The following is a 27,641-nucleotide window of genomic DNA, read 5'->3' on the forward strand; positions in this document are numbered from 1 at the left end:
AGGGCTCGAAGTGCCCCATTGCCCTGCCCAGCTCCTGCATCGTGATTTTTTTTTCATTGGAATGAGATTCTCAAGTGTAACAGCCTGGCTCCATCTCATGGGCCATTAAGTATCATGTGCTGCAACAACATGTCTACCACACACTCTGCTCTGGGTGGTGGGGGCACTTGAGTGTGGCCAGCAACCCTGGCACAAACACTGATCCTGACGGAGGTCCATCAGGAGCATTTATAATGGTTCACATGAGGGGTTATCACAAATCATACAGGTTTAGAAGGAACCTCTGGGTGTCATCAAATCCAACTTGTCAAAGCAGGCTCCCCAGAGTAGGTTGTTCAAGAGTAGGTAGCTCTTGCTAGGGAAAACTGAACTGCATGCGAGGAAAATGGTGCTGATACAGCTTTCCCACATGAAAAAGCCTTTTCAACACAAGCTCAGCACATATCCCAATCTGTACTTCCTCAAACTCAGCCCTAAACCGATAGCACAGGCTGAACAGCAGCACTGCTCCTTCAGGAAACTGCTGCATAGTCTGAATTTCAGACCGCAGGAGGAAACAGAACAGCAGAGGAATGACCTGTCACCCTGACTGTCAGCTACGAGCCATCCCAGACACTCCAAACTCTGCTTCCTGCAGCCTTTCCTTCACTCCTTCACACCTTAGACAGTCTTGTAATTCAGGATTCAGTAATGAAGGATTTGGTCAGTCGGTCACAAGTCTGGCCAAGGTGCTATCCTATCACAAGCAATGGAAACACCACCTGCTGATGCTATATTACAACCAGACACACGGCAGCAGAGCTGTGCGAAGAATTTAACATTTTGATCCTACAAGAAGCTACTGCCACCCTTACTGCGGCAAAACAGCCACGCAGGCGCTCTGACGCCTACAGGACTGGGCCCAGGGACGGACAGTGACGGACAAGGCCTGGCACAGCCGCCTCGAACCACGTTCCGCCCTGGTTCCTCCCGATCCCCGAGGCACACCAAGGCGAACCCGGCCCAACCTCCCCGTCCTTCCCGCCCTACACGCTCCGCCCTCAGCGCTACCGCCACCTTCCCACCCCACCCCCACTACGCGCCCTAATCGGTCTTGAAAGCCGCTGCGCATGCGCCGCGTGACGATTCGCGCTCCCATTGGCTGCTGGTCGAAGCACGGCGGCGGCACGCGGTGGCGGCTATATAAGGCGTGTCGGGCGGACGGCGCCATGCTGCTTGCAGAGGAGGAAGGCGGTTAAGGGCGCTGGTAGGGGGCGGGGGGCAGCTGGGTGTGGGGCCGAGGGCAGGGTGTGCCGGGGTGGGCTCCGTCGTGTGTCCGCATCGCGGGATGGCGGTGTCTGGGCGGGGGGGTGCTGCTCACCTGCTCCTGGTTTTGCAGGTGAGCTGCTGTCGTTCGCTATGGAAGAGGACTGGGACACGGAGCTCCTGGAGCAGGAGGCGGCAGCGGCTCCTCTGCGGCGTAATGAGGAGCAGGTGTGGGCGGTGAGTTGTGTCCGGGGGAGGGTGGTGGGATGGGGGCACTGGGATGGCCTGCCCTATAGGGAATAAGAGGCCGCGAGGCCGCCTCGGTGCTCACTGCAGCTCCCTGAGCGTGCCGGGCTCTGCTGTGGGAGCTGAGGGCACGGGCTGTGTGCCCGAGGTGTCAGAGCCGACAGTGCCAGTTATTCGCATGTAGTTTTGTTGTTTTATTACTCGGTAGCAAAGTGCTTTGGTGTGAAGTATAGGGTGAGGTAGAGGGGGGTGTGATAAGAGACAGCTGAATAATGTTTTACTACTTATGGGATGAATTAATATCGGCAGAAGATGCTGTAAATTTCAGGATGTGTTATGAATCTTTGATAGTTGGCATTGGTCTTAGAGATCTTTCGAATGAGGAATGGGGGGTAAGGAGAGATGAATGGAGAAATTAGGCTTTGCTGGAAATAAAATGGTACAGTGTGAAAATTAGGTGCTGTTTGAACTGTTTTGGGTGGAGTATCTGAATCTTTGAATAAACTAAGAGGGGCTGACTTCTATAAAATACTTGATAATCTGTAAGCATGTTGTTGAAGAGCAACAGAAATGCGTATGTTTGGTGGCCCTGCTAGGCAGGGGGGTTGGAACTACATGATCCTTGAGGTCCCTTCCAACCCGGGTAATTCTGTGATTCTGTGAAATGTAGTTGTGAAGCTGATGGGAATAGTTTTATTTATGGTACTTGTATTTGTAATCTTTCGAAGCCTAAATTGGAGAAAAAAATACTTTAAAAGACTGCATTATTGCTTTGGGTGACAAATGGTTATAACAAGCTTTAAATGTTTGTTAGCAAAGTGAAGTTGATGCCTCCACAAGTCTGACATGAGGCAATATAGACTTGTCTTCATACTGGTTGTGTATTACTTGGTTCTGGTGACATTTGTGTATGACCATTATGCACTTCAATGTAGTGGAGCATAAGAAACTTTGAACAGAATAATTTGAAAGACTGCACTTGGGTGCAGAAGGCACTTTATGTCAAATGCAAGACTTGGCAATTAAATGCACCTTTAGTTCACATATACTGTTCTTGACCTGAAGATAACATTGTGATGTCCCTGTTTTTTCCCTGTAGACTAACTCTGGCAGACCAAACAGCCCATCCCACCGCTTCTCCAACAGACCAACCAGCCCCTTGTCTGGCTTCCCAGGCACACCAAACAGTCCCTTCTTTGGCTTAAGTCAGAATAAAGGCTCACTTGGTATGCAAAAACTCCTTGAGATTTTATTGATATCTGGGGAAGCTGATGACTTGAAAAGCTTAGGAGATGTAACGTAGTACTATTCTAGTTGTATTTAATATTTTCACGTGTTCCCTCATGCAATAATCAACATCAAATTGTGCAAATAATATAAGGAGTAAGTTTTACTTGTGTCCCTCACTCCTTTGTTTAGCATAGTTGGTGTTGAATACATTGTATAATTTAAAGTGAGTGGATGAGGACTGGGTAACCATTTCTACAAATGCCTGTGTTAAAGAGTGTTGAAAATGAGTGAATACTACATGCAGTGTTGAGCAGTCCTATCAAGGTACTTCCTGACAGTTATACTGAGAATAAGAAAAGCTCACAGGAAGCTGTTGAAACATTTAAAAAAAAATTAAAAATAAAAAAACTGAGACATTATGTTGATGCAACTTTCACTTTGTAAGTTTCTATAAAATGCTTTGATTTCATGAAGATTATACTTTTTTAAACTTGAAGAGAATCCTTAGTTATAATAGGCCGTGCTGATGTTACACGTTTGTCCCAGCACGTACTTGGATTGATGGTACAATAACCAGATCAGGAAACAGGTTTAGCTTAAAACTGACAAAATGTGGGATAGGGCAGTTAAGAAGTTCTCACTGGTTTCTTTTCTTAGGAATGATCTGTGCTGAAACTGCATGTGAATATTATAAATTCAGTGAAATTGTATCTGGGTTAAAAATACGGTGTTCATATTTAGTTCAAAACAGCTGTGGAATCACAACCTAAACTTTTTAAATGTGTCATGTTTAGCACAGATTAGATTAATTTTCTTATAAGCATTTAGAACAAGGCAGTATGTTTGTTGTTGATGTGTCATTCTCCTACCTCTTAGTGTGTAGGTGAAAAAGAGATTTTTTTTTTACGTAATTACTTATTCTCAAGATATTGGAAAATCAGTATGGCCAAGACCTAGAATTCAGATCTGTTACTTGAACTTCTCCAGATTTGAAGTGTTAGAAGTTGAGAATTCAGAGAGCAGGTATTGATGGGGATTTTTATTTTTTTTAACTTTCCAGAAAAGGCTGGATAAACCTTTCTCTCTTTTGGAAGCTTTTATCTTACAGTTAATGAATTGTGTTTCAGCTGATGTTTAAATAAGGCATGCAGACTTGCAAAGGGTACACTTTGTCCCTTGATCTCAAGACTTGAATGAAGGTGGTAAGCTCTTCTGGCACCTTTAACAGACTATGGGGTATTCCACTAATGATTCACCTTCACCTGGAGTTTATGCTATTGATTGCAACCTTTGGGGCCCAGAAGTTTTCCTTAGTTTCCAGTTATGTAGGGTGAATTTTATTGGTTTGTGTATGAGAATGCTGTGGAAGACAGTGTCAAAAGCTTTGTTTGTTTAATTTTCCAGGTGCTAATGAAGGATTTAACAGGAGTCTGCATGCACAGCGTGACACTGGAGGAAGTTTTGGGAGCAGAGGTAGGATTGTGCAGTTAAAATTTGTACTTTTGGGGATTGTTAAGCCTTGCTTTTGGACCAAACATTAGGACTGGCAACCGTATTATTGGTACCCTGGTAGGTGCTGAAATATGTGTGTGTTAGTAGCAGAGCTGTTGTAGTGTGATGCTGTTCTGTTTTTGAAGACAGCATTATGTACCCTAAGCATTGCTGTTTAAGGGCACCTTGTTGCATCATATAATAGTTTCTTATTGTTCTAAATTAAGCGTGTTTACTTGCCAGTTTAGCGTGTTGACCTTGTTCATACTGTCAGCTGAGTTCTAATGTGTTTTGTTATGTATTGATTTACCTGAATATTGGAATGAATTTTGTTTCTTATTTCCTCCATTAATATGTTTATATCTGTTAGACACTGAAATGGATTACTGTGGCTAACCTTAAATTCATAGACTGTGAATTAAAGGTGATTGTGCTCCAGCTGCATAGGCGTCCTCTAGCCCTCTTAACTTCATCCAGCTTTGAAATGCTGTCTTCTTTACTGTAGGCTTTTTTACCCCTCTTGGGAGCCCAATCTGTATACAGTCAACTGATACCTCTCCAGATTCCTAAGACCCTTCAAAAATAATTGAGAGACATCTTGCAGTGACATTATCCAGCCCTGTGAATACTCAGGGGTGAATTCCATTGGGCTCTATAGACTTATCTGCATCCAGGTCAAGCTGCAAATCCTGTACAAGTGTGGGTTTGGCTGAGTAGTTGGCTGAGGACCGTGACCTCCAACCTGGGGCATCTGAGGTCCCTGAGTTAGTAATCAGTGTTAGAGGCAAAGGCGGCACTAAATGTCTCTTGCTTTGTCTTTGTCCTCGATTGTGAGATGACCATTCTCATCAAGTAATGAACCAGTGTTCTCTCTGGTTCTCCTTTTGTTGTTAATGTATTTAAAAAAACAAACAAACAACAAAACAAAAACCTTTTTGTTGTTAACCACCATATTGACCAGCTTTAAATTCTAACAACTTTGTCTGCATGAATTTTCTCTGTGCAAATGTGAATATTGTCCCTGTAGTTATCACCTGTATCTTTACCTTGCTTCCAGCAGCTGTGTGCTTTCTTTTTCTGTCAGAGCTTTAGAAGATTCCTGTTGAGCCACACTGGCCTTCTGCCCCTCCTTCTTGACTTCTGGCACTGTGGAATTGCCTGGTTCCTGTGCACTCAGGAGGTTGTACTTAGGGTAGGCAGTGCTGAGACTCCAAGGCTTTCAAAAGCAGTTTCCCAGGGGATGTTAATAAGTAGTTTCCTAAGCAGCCTAAAATCTGCCCTCCTTTATATTCAGGATTGAGGTTTTGGTGGCAGTTTTCCTCCTGTCACAAAAGATTTTGAATTGAATACTGCTTGGCCACTGTGGCCAAGGTGGCCATTGTTCACCACTTCACCCATGTGATCTTCTCTGTTTTAGGTTTTTAGATTTTTTAGGCATCTGTTGCATCTGTTTATATAAGCTGTGTGGTGTACTCAGTTAAACTTTGTCACTTAAGTGCTCCATAAGGACAAAGGCAATTGAGCTTGAAATCTCTAGGTTCCTTGAAGAGTATTTAATTGTCATCATCATCGTGGTCTTGTGGTCTGTGGTAGACTCTCACAGTGTCATCTCCTTTGTTTCCGTGTCCCTTAATCCTTACCTAGAGGCTCTCAACCAAGCTGTTGACAAGTGTCATCTCCATGCAGTCCAGCCCCTGCACAACATACAGTGCTGCTCTGCCTATCCCTTCTGAAAAGCCTGTTACCATCCATCACAACATTCACAGGGCTGGTTTTGCATATAGAAGTGATGTTGTAGCCCTGGACTGAGGCAAGGCTTCTAGCTCTTCTTGTTTATTTCTCATGGTGTGTGCATTGAAGTGTTTTAGATGTGTTTCGATGTTTAGATGTGTACCCGGCACCTCATAAAGCAGACTAAAGGATCTCACTAGCACACAGCCATTCTGACTGTGGCATGCCGTCCAATAGTCTATCACCAGCTGTGTAGGTGTACTTCAGTTGGGTCATTGATCTTGCTCTCAACTTTGGCATGCTGTTCCTACACTCATCTGTAGTGAGCATGATTCTATTTTCTTTCCCCCTTAATGCTTAGTTTAAAGCCCTGTTAACAAGCTCTGCCAACTCCTTTCACATATATATACAGTCCTTTTCCCTCCTTTGAGACAGGTGAATCCTGACTTTAGCCAGCAGGCCTGGTTGGCTTACAGAAACAAACTCCTGTTCATCCTGAATATATTCGGTAATTTTAACGTGGAGTTCATTTAACAAAATAAAACAACCAACTACCCTAAAATCAAAGGTGATCTTGATTGTTGATTTATTTTCCTGTCTGTAGATTCTGCTGTACATCAGAACAGAGAAGATCGACCAGTGACCAGACTTGGTAGAGGGAGGAGTTTTGGAAGCAGAGGTAACTTTCTGGAGTGTTTTGTTCTGTGACTATTTGTATTTTATAAATTGTTTTCCTTATTTCTATATTCAGTTTCATTGTATCAGACCCATGTGAGCATTTATGACTTGAGGGCTAATACTAACTCTTGTGAAAATAACTCTAAACCTGCATTTTAAGGTCTGTATTGCTTAGGAATATTTATACTTAGCCTGTCTCCTTTAAAATGCAATTTTTATTTTGCATTTGTAAAAACTCAAATGATGGGCTATTTATGAGTTAGTATTCACAGCATATTGGCTGTGGATAATAAGACAAGCTGAAAAACTGAAACATCCTTGTCTCTATGAAGTACTGCTCAGCAGTAACTAAAGCATCAGTGTATTATCAGTGTCTTTCTCCTCAGTATCATACCAGACACTATGAAGTCTCTGCTGAAACCAGGGTAATGATCTTTGTTACTGTAAATGGCAGAACAAATGTTCAGTTGTATAGACTAACAGATAAATGGTAATAGATGTGTAGTACATTAAAATGGTATAATAAAGTAGAATTTACTTTTGAAAGTTTTCTCAATTTTGTTTGGCTTACACTAATAGTAATGTGCTTTATGTGACACAGTCTAGGTGTAACTCCTACAAACTGTAAAGTGTTTTTTTTCCTCCTAGCATTAAAAAAGCCAGAAATGCGTTGTGCCCATGCAAATGTGAGGCTTATTGGCAGTCTGGGTTAATGTGAGCATTAAGGACTGTTACACAGTAAAATAGTAATGTGGGACAATAAGTAGAAAGTGCTATCTTACTATGGTACTGCTCATGAAAATGGAGAAAGCCAGTTTTCCTGTGGATTAGCCAGAGGGGTGAAGACTTAGTGTTAGATTTCCTCCTGGAAAGATGCAATACAAGAGAGCAGTAGACTTTCTTTGTGTTTTTAGCACAGAAAAAAAAATATCATTTTTCATGTTTGGGCAAATATATAGCTTTATTAATTCCAATAAAAAGTGCAGTAAAGCAAGGACTTCACAGAATAATCAAAGATCATTTGATATGTATGTGCAAAATCAGGCAAACTAAGGTCTTGTGTGCAATGATGCAGATTCTCAAGAGAGGAACTCCACAAACGAGCCTGGCATGCGAGAACAAGGTTTTAGAGGAGTTTCTGGCATCTTCGGGCAAAACAAGTGTGAGTTTTATATTGACTGGTTTGTGTGGGTCTGCACCTTAGGTCATTCTTTTTGACTGGATTACTCCTTGTGAACTAAAAGTATAATGCTGTGAAATAGTTTTATTTCGTCAGATGTGCTAGGGGTACCTTCTTTGCAAGATCATATCATTGGAAGTAATACAGAACAGGTAAAAAATACAAAGAATCTCCTGGGAATATTGTGCTGTGGATTTTGTCATAAGTAGCATCAGGCATTTATCTTAACAAGGGGAAGTAGAGATGCTGGTGCTGACCAGTGAAAGCAGCAGGAGCCAAGGGAATGGCATTGAGCTGCATCAGGGGATTGTCAGGTTGGGTGTTAGGAAAAGGCTCTTTGTGAGAGGGTGAGTAGTGAGGCACTGGAACACTCCCCAGGGCAGTGGCCGTGGCACAAAACTGCTGGAGCTCAAGGAGCATTTGAACAGTGTAATCAGTCAGAGGTTTGGACTTGGGTAGTCTGGTGTGGAGGCAGGGGGTTTGATCCTGTGTGTCCCTTCCAGCTCTGGATATTCTGTGGTTCTGTAATACTAGCATTGCGCGTAATGCTTTATAAAACTAATTTTAGATGTACACCTTACTATGCTTTGTATTTCTTACAGGCTTTAATAGTGAGGAAAAAAATAGTCCTCTGCGTGGCAGCCCTTTTGCTTCAGGAGGAAGAGGAGCAGTTGGGGGTCTTGCAGGTGAGGTGTTTTTAGTAACATGATTTGTCTTGGATTTTCTCATTGCTGATTTGTAGCAAAGTAGTACTATCAGAGCTTTGGTAAGTGATGTTAGCTTAGTTTTTCCCCCCACTGGGAATTAAAGACCTATTGCAACAGTTAGATGGCTTGCTTGCATGCTGTTTTGAACAGATTTTTATTCAACTGATACAGCAACGATGTAGGAATTATTGATCTGTGATGAATCACAAAGTGGGGTTGACTGATTCTTAGTAGCACTTGATCAGCACTTTTATCTTTTGCATTAAAAGAGTGTAAGAGCTGTTTTGCATTAGAAGAGTGTAAGAGCTGTGCAGCACTTTTATCTTTAGCCAGTTTAACATAGTGGTTCAAAAATTTACTACAGTCAATTACAGTAACTTAAAGATTCAGAAGTGGCAAGGTTTGCATGAGATTTAGAGTAGGGTGTTGGAGGGGGAGATTTCTAAACTTAGTTATGTGCTCGAGAGCTTTCTATGTGCCCCATTGAGTTACTTACCTTTCCTTTTTGTTGACTCTCAGCGAATGGCTGGGATACATCCAAAAGAGAGGCTTTCTTTCCCCTGTGTTACACTATGTCCATTTCCTGCATAATGACGTATTGTTGTTGTCTTTAGCATTTTTCTCAAGTTGATTCTGTCTTCTAGAATGACTGTAGATAATAACTTTCCAGACTGTGTATTAAAAAAAAAGTTTATGTTCTTCCCCTTCAGTGTTAGAATATGTCCCCTCCCCTTGCTCCCCCCCCCCCCCCCACGCCAATCCCAATTTTACTATGGTTCACAAAGATTTATTGCCAGGAAATATTTTCTAAGACAAACCCTTGTCTTTAAAGGGTTACATATGGGCTAAATGTATTCCCTAATGTCTGAGATGTGTTTATCCTTCAAGTACATTCTACATTCAATTTTAAAATCTGTGTATAGTATATAAAATACTAAGAAGGGCATATACGTGTAGAAAAAATAGGAATGAAGCAGCTGCCTTTTCTATCATATACTAAAAAATATGTACAAGCACACATCGGTGTGTGCTGGGGAGGGGCAGGAGCTGAGTCTCAATAGATCACAGTGGAACAGTTGCTTTGCAGTGTACAGAATGCTAACTCAGAATCAAGTCTTATACAGATAATTTAGTACAATTTCCCTGGAATATGTGGCATGCAGCATTCAGAGTATTCTTAATTACATTTTTTTTTTTTTACAAGGGCTTGCTTCTTGTGGATTAAAAGAGCCTTAAACAGGTTGTCCTTGGTGTGTTTAATAAACCTCCTTAGCAGGTTGGACTAAAGATATAAGTCCCTTATTCCATTCATATCACTGTTCAATTGCTTTAAATGCAGCAAAGGTAGATAATAGGTAGTCATGCTGCTGCTTCCCTCACTTTTTTGGGGGACATTCCTTTAATTAGAGTGTTACTAGTACAATTTTACATCTTTGGGAGATGAAACCATGAAAGTTTAGCATGTGCAGTGTAAGTAATTGTGTGCAAGAAACACAGATTATTGTTTTTGAAATCCTCTATAACTTCAGAAATTCTACCACCTGCTGCAGCAGAGATGGAGTATTCTGGTATGTTAGTAGGTTTTGCATTAAAAGAGTGTAAGAGCTGTGCAGAATTCATAGATTACAGCAGGTAGGCCCAACCAATGGGCTGCATGTGGCCTAGCTGTGTTTGCACTGCAGCTTGTGCCCCCTGATGCCACTTCCAAATCTCGTGCTTTGTTGGTAGATGAAGATACTGATGCTACAATTATGGGTTGACTTGGAATTTCCTTAGAGGTATTGATAATGAATATAATGTCACTGAGTGAATAGCTTCTTTGGTGCCACTGAAAGACACAACTAAATCTCATTGAGTTGTATGAAGCAGTAAAAAAAACGAACATTAAAGCAATTTTCTTTAATCTTTTTTTCATTATGGTCCTTAATAATGTTCTCTTAGGAGCTTTTTTTTTTTCCCTAAAATAAGCTAACTTTGGAGACTGCTTCATTTAACAGGAGCTCACAAAGGACGCAGTGAAGAAATTGATGCTGGAAGAGGTAAGCAGCTTCATAAGTAATATGTCAATTTTAACTTGCTTTTGAGTCAGCATTTTTTCTTAAGATTGCTAGAATTCAGTTCACAAGACAGTAGGTAGAGATTTATGAGAATTTATAACTCTGAACTGTATAACATGAATTGTTAAGCATGTACTGTTAAACTGTTTAAACTGTGATCACCATTAAGTTTTGGAGCAATGCTATCATTGTTCTCAGCTAAATAAAGGTGATTAGTTTTGGAGTGGACTGCTGTGGAATTCCTCTGTGGAATGTTTTTCTTTACTTTCTAATGGCAATTGTTGCCCACTTGAGACAAAGCTACTAGAAATTAATTGGCTATCACATGTAAGTGGTGATTAGAGTTGTTACAGAAAAATGCTTGGGAAGCATTAGGTTATTCACTTAAGATGTTACTTTTGAGGCGCTCTGTAGAGAAGACAGGCTTGATGTGTTTTACTGAGTTCAGATTGGTAAATAGAATGTCATACTTTATGTGCAGGAAATAACATTGAAGTGCTTAATGGATAATGACTTTCTAGCATGTATTGGATGTGTCATTTGGAACAGACTATCAAAATGTTTGATTACTTTGAGTGTATTTTGAGGAGATATTGGCATTATTTCGCTTCCTGGTACTTCTGAGATGCAAAGGGACAAATAACAAATACCTTAATTTTGTATGAATAATTTTGGTTTATAGTCATTCCTTACTTGAGATTTGTGTGAAAAGACTTGTGTTGCAAACCTTTTAGTGAACATCAAATAATTCATTTTTTACATCTGATTTTATTAGCTTGAAAGTTCCCCTAGGGAATGCTGAAGTATAAATGAACTACCAGGGACAAAAGAATTGTACTTTTAGTATAAAATAATTTCATTGTTGGGAGGTAGAGCCAGTTTGTAGTGTAATGAATTTTTGCAGTAGTTATGTAGGAACTAACATACTTGTTGTTAGTATCTCTTCAAAGTAAGATTCCTGAGTAAATGTGTGAATGCATTATAAAACGGCCTTAGAAAAGTCTCGTTTTATCCGCAAGCAAATTTTCAGTATTGTAGTGTGAAGCTAAGTTTTAGTAGAATTCACTTACACGTATCTTTGTCTCCTGTAAGGTGGAGGAAAATACAAATCACTTCAGTAATGCAATACTTGAAGCAGTCTAAATTTTCTTTACACTGTTTATTCTTGTGTTCTTAAGGTCCAAAGGTGACTTACGTGCCCCCTCCTCCACCTGATGATGAACAGTCCATCTTTGCAAGTTATCAGACAGGAATTAATTTTGACAAGTATGATGAATGCACCGCTGATATGACAGGAATTGACCCTCCAGCACCACTACTGGTTAGTTAACATTTTGTTCTCAAGTATTGAGTGTGATTCTGTGATTTTCTGTTTGTTTAAAAAGTAATGTGTGATTTTGCTTCCACATAACACAAGGTGGCTAGCTTTTTTTTTTTTTTTTTTAAATAAAAGAAGGGAAAGGGTCTTCTTCCTTCTAGGAGGAAGGATAAAGAAGCAGGGCAGAGGGAGGGAAGATAGCAGAATGGAGTGGGGGCAGGTGGTAGGGAAATGAGGGTGTGATATGGTTATCTCTATGCTATATGGCTGTGTACTGTTACAATACATTTTATTTTCCCCTTGCAGACTTTTGAAGAAGCTAACTTCTCTCAGACTTTGAGGAAGAATATATCTAAAACTGGATATTCAAAACTTACTCCAGTGCAGAAGTACAGCATTCCTGTTATACAAGCAGGGCGGGATTTAATGGCATGTGCCCAGACAGGATCAGGAAAAACAGTAAGCATTTTCTGTAGCATTCATTCATACTGTAAATTAATGACTTTGGAGTTTTAGGTGGATGCCACAGACTTCAAAATAAGCATTCTTCTGTTGGCAAGCATGTAATTTCTTTTTTGTCATTTCAGTACAAGAAAAACCATTTGTCAAGTGTATTATTAAGCAGGGATAGAACAGATGGGGAGCCATTCTCAGATTAAATTAATTAATTTCTAATTAATATATTAATTAAATTGAATTGAATTAATTTAATTTTTGAATACTTCACTAATGACTAGACCAGTCATTGAGAACATACAGATAGTGAAGCAGATTTGTAGGCTGTCGTGGAAATGGTTTATTAGGAAAATAATAGTATGTTAAGAGAGACTTGTTTTGTTTCGTCTTTTAAACTTGTGCTGGATTTCAATAGTATGTTGTCCTGATTTGTTGTCCTTAATGTGAACCAAATCTGATTGCACCAGACTTAGTTTTAAGTGATTCATTACAGTGATACAGAGACTAGAATTAAGAAGCTGACAGTTGTCTCAACTTGTTAAACTTTAATGTATACAAATCTAACTACAGACAGCTCTGTATATTTGGCTATTACACATACCATTTTGAATTTTAGCATTGTGTGGAATTCTAGCTTTGATATATATGTTGTTAGTTGCTGTTTAGAGAAATGTTTCTTCTGTTTGTGGAGAGGTTGAAATGTGCAAAAACCTTAAGTTACAAGTATTCAGTGTTTTTTTGAATGTCTGCAAAGAATGCTTTTTTGTCAGTCTACAAGGGTCCTGTTTTGGGTGTAACTATACTTATTTGGAAGTAGGAGTGCTGATGTCACAAATTAGTCTGCTGTTGTTGTAATCCAGAGATTGTTAATACTCTGTTAACTTACAGATCTGCTGATGATAATATAAAGCTTCTAAGCATGTGTTTCAGAGCAGTATTTGATCCTAGGGTGCTTAAATAGTACTCTGTGTCAGGATGATGTGTTGAACTGCCTGAAGAACTCAGAAATAAGGTAATGTGTGGTGGAGTTCCTGCAATATTGGAATCTTAAGGACTAGAGAAATGTTTTCATACTTTTTAGGCAGGGAGAAAGTTTTGACCTGTGATATGTTGGTCTAAATCCTTTTGCTGTGCTTTTCTTGAAGTTTATAGCATGCTGTATCATTCTGTCTTTTAGATTGATACACAGCTTTACCATGACCAATGCTTTAAGTCTAAACAACATACATTGATGCTATTTTTAGGCAGCTTTTCTTCTACCAATTGTGGACCGGATGATGAAAGATGGCGTAACTGCAAGTGTCTTCAAAAAGCAGCAAGAACCACAGTGCATTATTGTTGCACCAACTAGAGAACTGATAAATCAGATCTTCTTAGAAGCAAGGAAGTTTGTGTATGGGTAAGCATCTGTACTTGCTTTGTACTTAATCAGAAATAATTATTTTCACAAACTACCAAAATTTTTTATGCCTATCAAATAAGTACAAACACTGGAGCTTAGGTGGGTAATGCTGATTAGCAAGTTTATTACTATATTGGGTTTTATATATTTAACGTATTTTATATTTTGATATATTTTTAACTATATAATAATGACACCGAGGCCCTGAAGTGCATCCAAAGAAGGGCAACAAAGCTGATGAGGGATCTGGAATATGAGTCTTAGGAGAAGTCATTGAGGGAACTGATATTATTAAGTCTGGAGAAAAGGTGGCTCAGGAGCTAACTTACTGCTCTCTACAGCTACCTGAAAGGAGGTTGTGGTGAGGTGGAGCTTGGCCTCATTTTTCCAGGTGACTAGCAGTGTCACAAGAGGTAATGGCCTTAAATTAGTTTGACTTAGTTTTATCTGATTGAACCTTGTTATGCGTGGAGCTGAATTAATATCTTCAAGAATGAACAGAATTCAGATATGAAAATACTTTCTGTACACATGTGGAAGGTAGTTCTTGTTAATAGGTGCATTTTTTCTGCAGATCTGATTTAGCTTAACTTGGTAGATATAACCAAAATTCTCAGCTGGGAGAGTACTAAATTGCTTCAGTAATGGAACACATTTGCAGCTTAATGCTTGAGTAGTGTTCTCTGCTTTTCAAAAATTTCCCCTTGTAAATGTTCTCCACTGGCCCTTTGATGTGTACAGCTTTAATATTATATTTTCTGACCTCCCTTTTACTTCTGAGCCTTCAGTATAAAGGGAGCAGCGTGTAACACTCTTTCAATTCTTACTGCTGTATTGTACCTCAGTTGAAGGGGAGAGGGAAGAGTGCAGTTGAGATGCAATGTTCCTTCCTCTTGTGTGCAGTGCACCCTCTTGTATGTAGTCTGAATGGGAATCTTGAGCTTATAGCAATGGAAATTTGGCCTTGGATTCTGCTCTTTGTTATAAACTGTATTATATGATAAATGGATTGAAGCACTCAAACTGGTTTGTGGTAAATCTGACTGTATTTGCTTATTTTCATGTATTGATACAGCTTAAATATGTAGATAATAATCCATTTTTTTCCTATACAATAGGACTTGTATAAGGCCTGTTGTGATTTATGGAGGTACACAAACAGGTCATTCAATCCGTCAAATAATGCAAGGCTGTAATATATTGTGTGCCACTCCTGGAAGGCTTCTTGACATTATTGAAAAAGAGAAGGTAAGCTTCTTCAACTTAGTCTACGTTCCCTTAAGCTATTTTAGCCTTCTATGTACTATCGTTCATTATTCAGATTTATTAGAAGCAAATAAACAATCCTTGAAAACCAGTTGGTATGCTGCCTTTGAACATGCCCTTGAAGTGCAAGTGAGTGTTTCCTGGAATAACTAAATACCATGATGTTTTGCAAAGTGTGGTGTGTCTTTTCAGTTCTTATCGGGTCACACTGAGAATACCATTTTAGATCAAATTGGCTGTAATGCTCTTGGTAATTATATTTTACAGTTAAATGTAAAAGAATGTTATGTCTTAGTTTTCATGTAAAATCCCTTAGTACATTTTCTCTTTAAGTCTTATTCTTTTTGCTGTGGTAGCTTTTGTGTGTGGGGCTGTGCTAACATTCCTTGAACTTATTAATGCTAATTTTAATCAAAATACAATAAATTTCAGGTGTAATATTTTAAAGTTTTTATTTTTCTAGACGAAAATTCAAATTGAAACTTCTGTGTGTTGGAATGGTGTCTTAGTGATGTTTTGCTGGACAAATAAGGTTTGCAGAAATACTTTGGTAATAAATTGGAGATAGTTTTTTTGTGGTTATTGGGTTTCTAGTCACAGTCAGCAGTATGTACTTCTGAAGTGTAACATTGTATGCTTTCTGACATCTACTTTTTACAGGCCAAGCAGTTTTTGAGAATGTGCTAGGATTTTATGAGAAAATCCTTCTAAAACTTGGACATGATTTCAAACCCATGGTGCTGAATAACAGTTTACCTACATTAGGCTCCAATTGGTTTGAATTGGGGAACCAGGTTCTGAAGCATTTTGGTTTCAGCATATGATTAGAATTGGTGCAGATTAACAGTGTTAGAGACCAAGGTGCAAGTAAGATATAATATCTGAGAAGAACCTGGGCTTTTATTTGTCAATTAACTCAAACTAAAAGGAAATATTTAAAGATGGATTTTGACTATTAACTGTATGCTGCCAGTGAAAAAACACAATTTTTCTCTCATTGAAATGTTTTCAGATCAGTTTAGTGGAAGTGAAGTATTTGGTGTTAGATGAAGCAGACCGCATGCTTGATATGGGTTTTGGATTAGATATGAAGAAGCTGATTTCTTATCCAGACATGCCATCTAAAGACAGACGTCAGACATTAATGTTTAGTGCCACTTTTCCTCAGGAAGTTCAAAGGTGAGCTAAGCAAAGATGGGAATGTATCTGAAAGTACGCTTGTGTGCTTCTAGATGCCTGAAAGGTGAAGAATACTCATTTTTTCTTTTGTGAAGTCTTATAAACTTGCTAGAATAGACTGAAAAGCTACACTGTTAATATTCCTTGCTGAAAACTTACTTATTTTTTCTCAGTAGCAAATCTACATATATACATCTAACTTACATAGATGAAGGGTGGCTTGCTTGCTTTCTCAGGAGGTTCTTAGTGAGAATTCTGTGATGTCTGAAAGCTCTTGAATTCCACTTCTGCGGAAGTCCTCATAGTGTCCTTGCTTTTTTGTGTGTTGCTGCACAGACGAACTTATGTTTGAGATTTAAAGCAGTGGTCTTGCTCTTTATCAAGCAGCACTGGTACTGTTGTCTTTAGGTTTCAGGGCATAATTTAAACAGACAGCTCAGCTATTGTTCAGCTCACCAGCCTTCCTCATATAGCATTCCTCATATAGCATCCTTCTTTGCCTGTATGAGTGATGTTTGGTTTCAGCAGTTCTGAGACTTCCACTCATGGCTTTTAGATGCGTCTTGCGTCTCTGCCACTCAATACACATAACGTTCTATTTTCCAGCCAGAACCAAGTTTCAACAAATGGAAATGGTGTTGCTGAACCTGACAGAACAAAGCATCTCTTTCCCATAGGCGGTTGAATATTTTTCAGTATTTCCACTTTTAAAGAGACTCGTATCTAAAGGTCCTGTCTTAAAGAGGATTCTAAGCTGCAGTTTGAGCAGTGGACATAACTGTGGTGGCTTTTGTGTTAAGTGATATAATTGTGACATTATGACCCAAACATACATATAACAATTATGACCCAAAAAAACCCCACCAAAACAGTAAGTGTATTACAGTTTGATAGCTTATAAACTAATTGGACCATGGAGGTGAACTACTTTGTTACTTCAGTGGGTCAGTTTTGACTTTTCAACAAGGATGTTTTTGGAAAGTAAGGAAAAAAGAATATAAAAAAAAAAACTTCAGAACATGGTACTTTCTTCAGCGTTGTTCATTTTAGGCTCTCCTGCACTTCTTTTCAGACTTCTTGTTTTTTTTTTTTTTAGGGTAGATTGTGTCAGATTTGGTTTAAACATACTGTTTACTTTTGTTCTTGAGCTTGGATCTTAGCTATGACATAACCTTTGGTCTGACCTCTGTTGTGTAGGAGAGTTGAGAGCCAGCTTTTCCTTGCTGATGTGAGAAATTTTGCTTAGCAATTTTGGGCTTTTATGTCTTCCGTTAAAGTGCAAGATGTTTTCTATCCCTTCCAGTGCAAATCGCATTTTGTGTACACTGGATATGAAGCATGCTTTTCTATAGATAGATTAATACAATTTAGTAAAAATTCTCAACTATTATGGGGCATTTGTTGGTGATACTGATTTTGCCACATTTGATCTCATATAAAAATCTAAGACCAGAACAGAATCTGAGTTTCACTTATGGGGTGGTAAATAAATGCAATGGGATAAGATCTATGTTTTTAAGTGGAGCTTTTGTTCAGCAGTCAAAAAGAATGGTATGTCTGAAGACTAATCTTCAGTTCTGGGCATTGTAGGGTTCTCCCTTGTTCCTTTCAGGTATATATAGCACCCCAGGAATGGTAGCATATGTGTCACGAATATATTTCAGGTGTCTGTGTAGAACAGTTTGAGATGACTAAGAAATACAGTATTTGTATTTTGAGAAGTTGTGGGCTTGTCTGTGCACTGATCATTTTTTGTACGACTGTTTAGGAAAGAATACAAACTTCTTATCCTTTTTTGAAAGAAAAAGCACGTGTGGCAATCTGCTGAGACATTGTATGAGTAACTGTTGTGATGGGTGCTTGATCTGGAAGCAAAAATAAGCAGTGTTAATAGTGCTTAATAGTGTTTGGTTCTCTTCAAGGCTGGCTGGTGAATTTTTGAAAACGGACTATATATTTCTTGTTATTGGAAATACCTGTGGAGCCTGCAGTGATGTTCAGCAAAATATTCTTCAGGTCCCCCGGTTATCCAAGAGGGATAAACTAATAGAAGTTCTACAAAGCACAGGTAACTTTCCTTGTAACTAACTGTCTTCCAGGAGAGATAGACTTGCTTACTTTTAAATGTATGCTCTTGCTGTTAAGTCATGATTGCATTCTGTTGCATATAAGACTGCTGATGGAAGCTTGAAGTGCTTTGCATGGAGCCATAGGTTTTAGAAAAGTTTGTATTATGGTTATTTGTAAAGGTCTGACCTTTGAGTAATGGTGATGAAACTTCATAGATGGTAAGTTTCTTTGCATAGATGGTTACTAATTGCTTTAGCACCTGATGATATTCACCAGAGTGTAGGTTTATTAAATGTAAACAAACTTTTGGGCCTGTATATATTTTTTTTTCATAGGGGTCACAGAGTTATCTAGACTGATCTATGTCCATGATGGGAGGGGAGAAGGCAGTAGGCCCGTGGGCCCCCTGAACCCAAAGAATGGGAAGGGAAAAAAAGGGAAGGGGGTATAGAGGTGGGAGCTGAGCTCAAGGAAACAACAGAGCAGTGCCAACAATCTAAGGAGGAAAACTTTTTTTACTAACTATGATATCAGAATGCAAGATAACACAATATAATACAATATAATTAAAATTGAGGCTAATAAAGAAAATAATGTGAGAGAGGTTTCCAAAGGCCGAGAAGCCTGCTTTGAAACTGAAGGCACCACAGCTTTAAAGCACACCCACACCTGCCGCCAGGCAGTGAGAGAGAGAGACAGCCTGCCATGCCTCCCCATATTTATACTTCTGCCATCGCTCTTCCCCCCAGAGAGGTTTCATCCTCTTGGCTTGTTGAATTATGGCACTGGTGTCACTGTCGTGAATAACCTGTGCAGTAGCGTCCATAGCTAAGTCCACCCCTCGGCGTCTGGCCCACTTACATGTCGCATGTCTTCCTTGATGGCCCGAGGTCTCATGGGCCCATCAAGCTAGAAATAATTCACTCTTTTTCTGCCAGTCCATGTCTATTTGAGTCACCTCAATTCTGGCAGCTTTATCTACCTGATGGTTGTTTTGTTGTTCTTCAGCAGCCCGACTCTTGGGCACATCAGCATCCACATGGCGCACCTTTATAACCATATCTTTTGTTCGGGCAGCAATGTCCTCCCATAGTACTGCAGCCCAAATAGGTTTACCCTTCTGCTGCCAGTCATTTTGTTCCCACTGCTGTAACCACCCCCAAAGGTATTCGTCACCATCCATGAGTCAGTATAAAGATAAAGCATTGACCACCTCTCTCGTTCAGCAACATCTAAGGCCAGCTGGACAACCTTTACCTCTGCAGACTGACTTGATTCTCCTTGACCTTCGGTGGCCTCTGCATCCTGTTGTGTGGGGCTCCACACAGCAGCTTTCCATTTGTAGTACTTCCCCACAATATGACAGGATCCATCAGTGAATAGGGCATATTTCTTTTCATTTTCTGGTAGATCGTTGTTTGGTGGGGCCTCTTTAGCACGTGACACCTCTTCTCTTGGTGATGTTCCAAACCTTTTACCTTCAGGCCAGTCCATGATCACCTGTAAAATTCCTGGACAATTGAGGTTCCCCATCTGCGCTTGCTGTGTAATCAGTGCAATCCACTTGCTCCAGGTGGTATCGGCAGTCGAAGTGTGTCATGGGAGCTGTGTTTCAGTACCAGCTACTTCAGAAGCAGCCTGAACCCCCTCATACGCGGCTAAGATCTCCTTCTCAGTTGGAGTGTAGCACTCTTCTGACCCCTTATATGCTTGACTCCAATATCCCAGTCTGCGTCGGGTCTCTCCTAAGGCTCTTTGCCACAGACTCCAAGTGGGACCTTTCTCACCATCAGCAGTACAGAGGATGTTCTTTACATCCTGTCCAGTCCGTACTGGCCCCAGTGTTATGGCACGGGCTATCTCTTGTTTAATCTGTTCAAAAGCCTGCTGCTGCTCGGGGCCCCATGCAAAATCATTCTTCTTCTGTGTCACCTGATAAAGGGTGCTTACAATGAGGCTGTTGTTTGGAGCATGCATCCTCCAAAAGCCCACTGCACCCAGGAAAGATTGTGTCTCTTTCTTGCTAGTTGGTGGAGACATGTCAGTGATTTTGTTGATCACATCTGCTGGGATGTGACGACGTCCATCCTGCCACTTTATACCTTGGAACTGAATTTCCAGGGCACGCCCTTTTACTTTGCTTCGCTTAATAGCAAAGCCGGCTTGTAGAAGAATTTGGATTATCTGCTCTCCTTTTGTGAAAATTTCCTCTGCTGTATTGCCCCACACAACAATGTCATCAATGTACTGCAGGTGTTCAGGAGCACCACCCTATTCCAGTACAATTTGGACCAACCCATGGCAAATGGTTGGGCTGTGTTTCCACCCCTGGGGCAAAAGGTTCCAAGTATACTGAATGCCCCTCCAGGTGAAGGCAAACTGTGACTTACATTCTGCAGCCAAAGGAATAGAGAAGAAGGCATTGGCAATGTCAATGGTGGCATACCATTTGGCTGCTTTTGACTCCAGCTCGTACTGGAGTTCCATGTCCAGCACAGCAGCACTCGGTGGCTCATTCAGGCCACGGTAGTCTACTGTCAGCCTCCATTCTCCACTGGCTTTACACACTGGCCATATGGGACTGTTAAAAGGTGAGTGAGTTTTGCTGATCACTCCCTGATTCTCCAGCTGGCGAATCAAATCATGAATGGGGAGCAAGGCATCCCTGTTGGTGTGATACTGCCATCTGTGCACTGTCTTTGTAGCAGTTGGTACCTGCTGCTCTTTTACTCATAGCAGCCCCACAACAGATGGGTCCTCTGACAGGCCAGGCAAAACAGACAGCTGCTTGATGTTGTCCATATCTACAGCAGCTATCCCAAAGGCCCATCGATACCCCTTAGGATCCTTGAAATGCCCCCTTCTGAAGTAATCAATACTAAGTATGCATGGAGCCCCTGGGCCAGTCACAGTAGAATGCTTTTGCCAGTCTTTACCAGTGAGGCTTATTTTGGCCTCCAGCACAGTCAATTCTTTAGAGCCCCCAGTCACTCCAGAAATATGGATTGATTCTGTCCCTTCATGACCAGAGGGCATTATGGTGCCCTGTGCACCGGTATCCACCAGTGCCTTATATTTCTGTGGTTCTGATGTGCCAGGCCATCAAATCCACACAGTCCAATAAACTCTATTATCCCTTTCCCTCCCCTGACTGAGGGCAGGGCTCCTCTATTCATTACCTGTGGTAACTGGAGCAGCTTTACTGGTGGTTGGTTTGTTTTGTAGTTCTCTCATCCATGCTCGTAGTACAGGAGTAGCTTTGTCATGCCACTTCCTCTATCTTCTTCATGGTCATGTAGGTAACATCACAAGGCAATATGTGGTGTAGTCTTACTGTTGTTCCTTTCTTGAGCTGGAATGCATTTGCATTTAATAGCTGTGATTTTTTTGATGATACAGGTGAGGAGGAGGTTTCATCACCTTTAATTATATGGGTCTGGATTTTCATTAGTTTGATCAGCTCTTTCATTAGACTCCCTTGATGATCCTGACTTTCATCAGTCATTTCTGATACTACTACAGGTTTGACTTGATTAACCAATAGAGACACTTGCTCTTCCACTTGATTCAGTCTGTTGGTTACTTCTGAGATAGCTGAAATGGAGACGTGAGTTGAGGTAACTGTTCAAAGTTTTGCGTGTAAGAACCAATTAAAAAACTAGGGGTCTTCTCTGTTGTTCCTCGTACCTTTGAAGCATTGCTGCTAGTGTAACAGCGTACCTTTCTAGTGCTGTTTTGGTGAGTTTCTGCCATATATCAGGTGTCGTCCTTGCTCTCCCAGGATCATGGTCTTGGCGTGGATCACTAGGATCAAAATTAGGGTTATACAATATTTCCACCACCTATTTCCCTCAAATACTGGATGCCTTTTTCAATTGTATCCCACTTGTTCATCACAGGCTTCAGATTGTCTTTGAAGGGAAGTTTTCCTTCACAACCACTAACGTTTGCTCCCAGTGGGTGGCAGCTCCATCCAGACATCTGATAATCCTTCTGTCAGTAGCTGTGTCTCTGGCGGTGCCTCCTAGTTGACAAGCTTTGTTACCATGTAGAGACAAGCTACTGGCCCTGCTGTCCCAACAGCGAAACAACCAGGTGACATGAGATTCATTTGGGTGCTGGGTGAACTCCTTTCTTGAGCCTTGGATTTCAGTCATCTTCAGAGGCTGACAAACAGTAATAGAGACTTTCTCCTCATCACTCTCTTTTTCTTGCCTCTTAGTATTTCCTTTTGCCTTTTGTGGTGCTGTGTCAGGCCCCCCCTTCGCCTGGATCTTCCTTTGCCTCCTTCTCCGCTTCTTCTTTTTCCATTGTAGATGTGAGGACACCCGTTTCCATTTCTTGCCTTCCACAGGGGCAACTGGCATTGTTACTGGTGCCTCCTGTGACTGATCAGATTTGACTTGGGTATTTCCCCCTTTGGCTTGAACCTCAGCTCAGAAACTCTCTCTCCAGAATAGTATTACATAGAACATGGTAAGCACAAGCCAAGCCCTAAATAAGTCGTATCTCCTTAGATCTATGTAAGCTGCACCATCCCTGACTCAAATACTGGCTTCGTTTCTCAGGATCCTACAGGTGTTCAAGAGTGAAATCCCATGACATTGCAGGCCCCTGACTTCTAAGATTTTTCCTAGACCTCTCCATATTCCCTGCCAGTCAGCATTCTCTGGTTTTGGAGGAGACTTCCGCATAGAACAAATGGATTGGAGTACATTCAGTGATATTGGTAACATGCTCATGAGCATGATCGCTAACTCAGTTTTCAAGAAACCTGCGGCAAACTGAGAAGACGGCCTGGAAACCAGATTGAACATCGTGGTGTTAGTAAAATTGGCTATTCCATTTGGGATGTAATTGTCAAAATTCAAATTATACCACATTGCATATAAGTGCCAGGCAGATGTCTCCATCAGTGCCCTTATTTGGTAATATATGAACACAGTTCCACAACAATAAATCATGACATTGATAATTGGCTAATACATTGAGAAGATCGTAATTGCTTTCAATCCCTTAAACAGAGCAGCTAGAATGGAGAGTAGATTCATAGCTGGTAGCTGCTAAAAAGGGAAAGGAAAAAATATCCCCTGCTCAGGGATATGATTTAGCAGAGGGTTTTTAGTGTTAGGGTACTGTGGTTAGGCTGCAGTGGACTTGATGAACTTCAAGGTCTTTTCCAACCTGGGTAATTCTATGATTCTATGAAAAAGAACCAAATCAGAAGACACTCTGTACAGTGTCCAGACTACAGTCTAACCTATGAAGGTCAAATAGCAATGCTCTTGCAGTCTCTGGATTAAAGAAATCCCCCCCCCCCCCCTTTTTTTTTTCCCTACTAACTAACTTTTAACTAACATTAAAATCTTATGCCTGCATTCTCCACCAAAAGCTGTCACGGAGTTATCTAGATAGATCTATGTCCATGATGGGGGGGGAGGGCAGGGCAGGGCAGTAGGCCCGTGGACCCTTGACCCCAAAAAATGGGAAGAGAAAAGGGAAAGCAGTAGGGAGAGCTGGGCTCAAGGAAACAAACAGAACAGTGGCAATGATCTAAGGAGGGAAACTTATTTTTCTATGATATCGGAATGCAAGATAACATAATATAATACAATCTAATTAAAACTGAGGCTAATAAATCAAGGACTCGGAATGATGCCCCATGTCTAGCTATATGCCGTAGGAAGAGGCAACATACTGGGGCTTCCCACAGAACAAAACTCATCTTTCATTTCTTTTAATGAGGAGAAAAATACAATGCATGACTATCAACCTGGGTTTCTGTGTTGATTTAGAAACTGATGGATTGCCTTTGTTCAAATCATGCCATAAAGACTTAATTTAAAACCAATTCTCAGATTGGATGTTCGAAACTGCAGCTCTCAATAATGAATTTGCATCAAACTCCATTAGATCTGTTCTCCTTTTTAACATAGGTGGTGAACGAACCATGGTGTTTGTGGAAACAAAGAAAAAGGCAGATTACATTGCAGCCTTTCTTTGTCAAGAGAACTTACCATCCACCAGCATTCATGGGTGAGTATTAAGTGAGAATTCTTAAGTATTTACTAAATCAGTAGTAACATATCTGAAGAGAAACTTTTCTTGAAATCAGCTTGTATTAGTTTAGTTTGCCTTGCAATTCTCAACAGCTCTGTCCTGTAGAGAACATAGCATTTCTGAAGGTGAGTTTTGTCCCTTTGTTTGATGAGTATGCATCTTCATGATTGACCACATTTCAAATACTCTGTAAGAATGGGGAATTCTGCATCTGCTGCTGAACAAGAAAATGTTATTTAATTCAGTAGAATCAGCTGTTGTAACACAAATGATAAAGACATAGATATAACAACAAAAAAAAAAAAACTTGAGATTACATTCATGAATTGAAGTGGGAGCTGTGGATCTTTCTGTCTGTGATGTCAGTTCCCCAGAGCATTAAGTCAAGTTGTGTACCACAGAGGTTTCTGATGCTGTTTCTGCCTCTGTGATGTGCTCACAGACTTCTTAAACAGTATTTTTATAGAGATCAGCATACAAAGGCTTCTCTTGTGTTCTCTTGCTGTCTGATCATTACTGTTGTGTACCCTTTTGTTCTCTCTTCTTCTCTGAAGTCTTACCTTTGTCCCAGTGCCCTTCTTTTCTTCTTTACCTTTCTATGCTTAGCTTTGAGATTATTTTACCTTGAGGTGGGCCATAGATGCACTTGGTGAAGTAGTCCTGATACATATTATTTTCTGAAAAAAATGCAGTTGTTCTGGAGTTTCAAGTTAAAATAGAAAATTCTTACTGCTAACCTGTTAAAAATTCAGAAAACCCAATGGGTAGCATGAAGGTAACGTTTTTTCAAGAACTGCTTCTGTCTGTGAACCTTTTAACTTGTATCTTAATACTGCAGATTTCAGAGACTTTCTAATAATTGTTTTCTTGACAGAGACAGGGAACAGAGAGAGAGAGAGATAGCTCTTCATGATTTCCGTTCTGGAAAATGTCAAATTCTTGTGGCAACTTCAGTAGCAGCAAGAGGCCTGGATATTGAAAATGTTCAACATGTTATCAATTTTGATCTCCCCAACACCATTGAAGATTATGTACATCGAATTGGACGAACTGGTCGTTGTGGAAATCCTGGCAAAGCAGTTTCTTTCTTTGATGATCAGTCAGATAGCCATCTTGTACAGTCTCTACTTAAAGTGCTTTCAGAAGTAAGTTTCAAATCTTAGCGCTGAACTTCTGTTTCTGAGGTTCTCACTTTAGCGTACAGAGTAAGAATTATAACTGTATTGTGGTTGTGTAACTTTAAATAAGAATTGGGAAAGTGGTCAAAGTTGATAGATTCCCTTTTCTAATTATGTAGGCTCAGCAGGAAGTTCCAGCTTGGTTGGAAGAAATGGCTCTAGAAAGACCAAATACTGTTTCATCACTTGGTGCCCAGAGGGTAAGTCTGGAAGTCTTTGCTGTTGGAATTCTCTGTTAATATGAAGGTGTGGGTCACAACATATAACCAAAGTATTTATTGCTGGGACTTTTGGTCTTGATTCCCTTATCTGAGTTGTGCCTCTTAAAAATTCGTAATGATTCTGAAACTCACTTTGGATAACTGGTCTTAAGTTTGACTGTTTGCATTGTAGCCTTACTAGCTGCATTAATCTTTATCTGCAGTATCAAAAATGACTTTGAAATAAAAGGTTTGTACAAATACGCACAATTTCTCTACTACTTGTGCATTTCACTAAGTAACTGATTTGGCTGACAACTTACAGTAATTGTAGCTAGATAAATGTCCTAACCTGATTTATGTCAAATTTTTTATAGAGTTTGTGTTGAAGAATCTTACAGCTTCTTAACATTGCTCTTACCAGATATGAAAATACAACCTGAGTAAATGAGACACTCTAGGTAGCGTAGCTGCCAAGACTGCTGTTCTGTGCATACTTGAAGTTTTTTAGAACTGATGTTTGATAATTCTTGCTAACTCAGTTACTACTTCAGTTTTGGTCTTAACAAAATCCGTTCCTTGATGATTTTCATAGGAAATTTTATTATATCACATTTGCATTTTAAGTGTTGATGCACTGTTAGAGACTTCCAGATAAATAATTACTCATTCTGTGTTCATACCGTGTCTGAAGTTGGAATTCAATTTCATGATTCATGTTTTTTGCCTTCCATAATTTGTGAAAATGCTTTATTTTGGGTGTATCCACATGTCTCTCCAATTCCTTAATCAGTTCTGAATGTTTGTTTCCCCTTGGGTCTTCTTTGGGACATTAGTTAACTTAAATTCTTCTTTCTCATGCTTGAAGTCTGAGTGTATCATTTGTACGTAATTACATTCAAGGACATTTATTTCATTTAGATCGCTTCCGAAGGAAAATCTTGTCAGTTTTTCTAATTGGCTTCTGAATACACATGGATCTTTATGGATTGTTCCAGTACTTTGCAAAACTTTTAATTTCTAGGTCTGAGTCTTCATTTGTATGCAGTATTCACTTTCTCTTTGAAATGGAATGGGTGAAAAGGTCATTATATAATAGAGCGATTCTTGTAGAACTGTGGTCTGTTGCAGACTTTTTATCTGGTGATTTTTTTGAACAGGCTTGTAGTTGACTAGGCTATTACAATGGAAGAGGATGTTATTGGGAAGATAGTTCAGGCAGTCATCCTTAAGAAAGAGGAGAAAGTTTTTCCTTGACATTACTTTGTGTTGGGTAGGGGAAAAAGTTGGGATTTAAACTTTGGGAAAGATTACTCTCATGCCTGATAAAAACTGAGGTTGATAAAAGCATGTTCATCTTAGACTGGAGTTGTGGAAAGCTCCTTCCTTGTTTTAAAAGTTAGTGTTTAGAGAATATGAAGGATTATGAATACCAATTGTTTTGTAGCAACTGTTGTTGAAAGCTTGATACTGTTAATGATTCTAAACTAGTACCCATTCTCTTTCCTAGATTAATACAGGCAGCAGCAGAGTGAACCCAGGAGGAAAGACGATGTCGTATACTGAAAGAACGTTTCAGTCATGGGAGTAAAGCAAATTTAGTACTGAACTTTGTTATTTTCTGTTGTGGTTTAAGTGAACTGTTGCAGTTAATGTTCAATTACTGTTAAGCTTTATGAAACACTTTGTCTTCACAAGCTACCTTGTATCCCATGATGATGATTTCAACAATGAAAAAGGAACCCATTGGTGATTTTCACTCAATGCAGGAAGGTAAAAGCCATTGTCAGGAAACAAAAAAACCTGTCATCAGTAGGTGTTTGCTGAGGCTGTATGTTGCTATAAGTAATGCTTGCTGTAAACCAGTGAGTTGTCATCCCTGTTTTGCTTGCAAGTGGAAAATAACATATCACTTGAACTTGTTATTAAAACTCAGTTGAATTGCAA

General features: G+C 40.0%; 1 protein-coding gene across 2 annotated transcripts; it reads left to right on the forward strand.

Annotated features, from left to right (window-relative positions):
- The first annotated feature begins 1,146 nt into the window (after positions 1 to 1,146).
- Positions 1,147 to 27,641, forward strand: DDX4 (DEAD-box helicase 4). 2 transcript variants are annotated; one of them, XM_015848726.3, is made up of 18 exons: positions 1,147 to 1,246; positions 1,379 to 1,482; positions 2,591 to 2,717; positions 4,126 to 4,194; positions 6,548 to 6,622; positions 7,697 to 7,783; positions 8,404 to 8,487; positions 10,506 to 10,547; positions 11,744 to 11,886; positions 12,190 to 12,342; positions 13,584 to 13,738; positions 14,860 to 14,989; positions 16,020 to 16,186; positions 18,109 to 18,254; positions 24,193 to 24,292; positions 25,191 to 25,461; positions 25,614 to 25,694; positions 27,205 to 27,641. In XM_015848726.3, the coding sequence occupies exons 2-18, from the start codon at positions 1,399 to 1,401 to the stop codon at positions 27,283 to 27,285; spliced, it is 1,995 nt and encodes a 664-aa protein (XP_015704212.3). In that variant the 5' UTR covers positions 1,147 to 1,246; positions 1,379 to 1,398; the 3' UTR covers positions 27,286 to 27,641. The 2 variants fall into 2 exon arrangements, with proteins under 2 accessions (XP_015704212.3, XP_085384578.1); XM_085528452.1 differs by having other exon boundaries at positions 1,379 to 1,473.

Source organism: Coturnix japonica, chromosome Z (genome assembly GCF_054131305.1).
Source record: "Coturnix japonica strain WE chromosome Z, WE-NBRP24, whole genome shotgun sequence".
NCBI lineage: Eukaryota > Metazoa > Chordata > Aves > Galliformes > Phasianidae > Coturnix > Coturnix japonica.

Excerpts from the sequence above, each read along its gene's own strand:
- DDX4 (XM_015848726.3), top strand. The coding sequence starts at position 1,399 with ATGGAAGAGGACTGGGACACGGAGCTCCTGGAGCAGGAGGCGGCAGCG. Across the intron at positions 10,548-11,743 it reads AGAAATTGATGCTGGAAGAG|GTCCAAAGGTGACTTACGTG; the intron begins GTAAGCAGCTTC and ends TGTGTTCTTAAG. Across the intron at positions 25,695-27,204 it reads CATCACTTGGTGCCCAGAGG|ATTAATACAGGCAGCAGCAG; the intron begins GTAAGTCTGGAA and ends TCTCTTTCCTAG.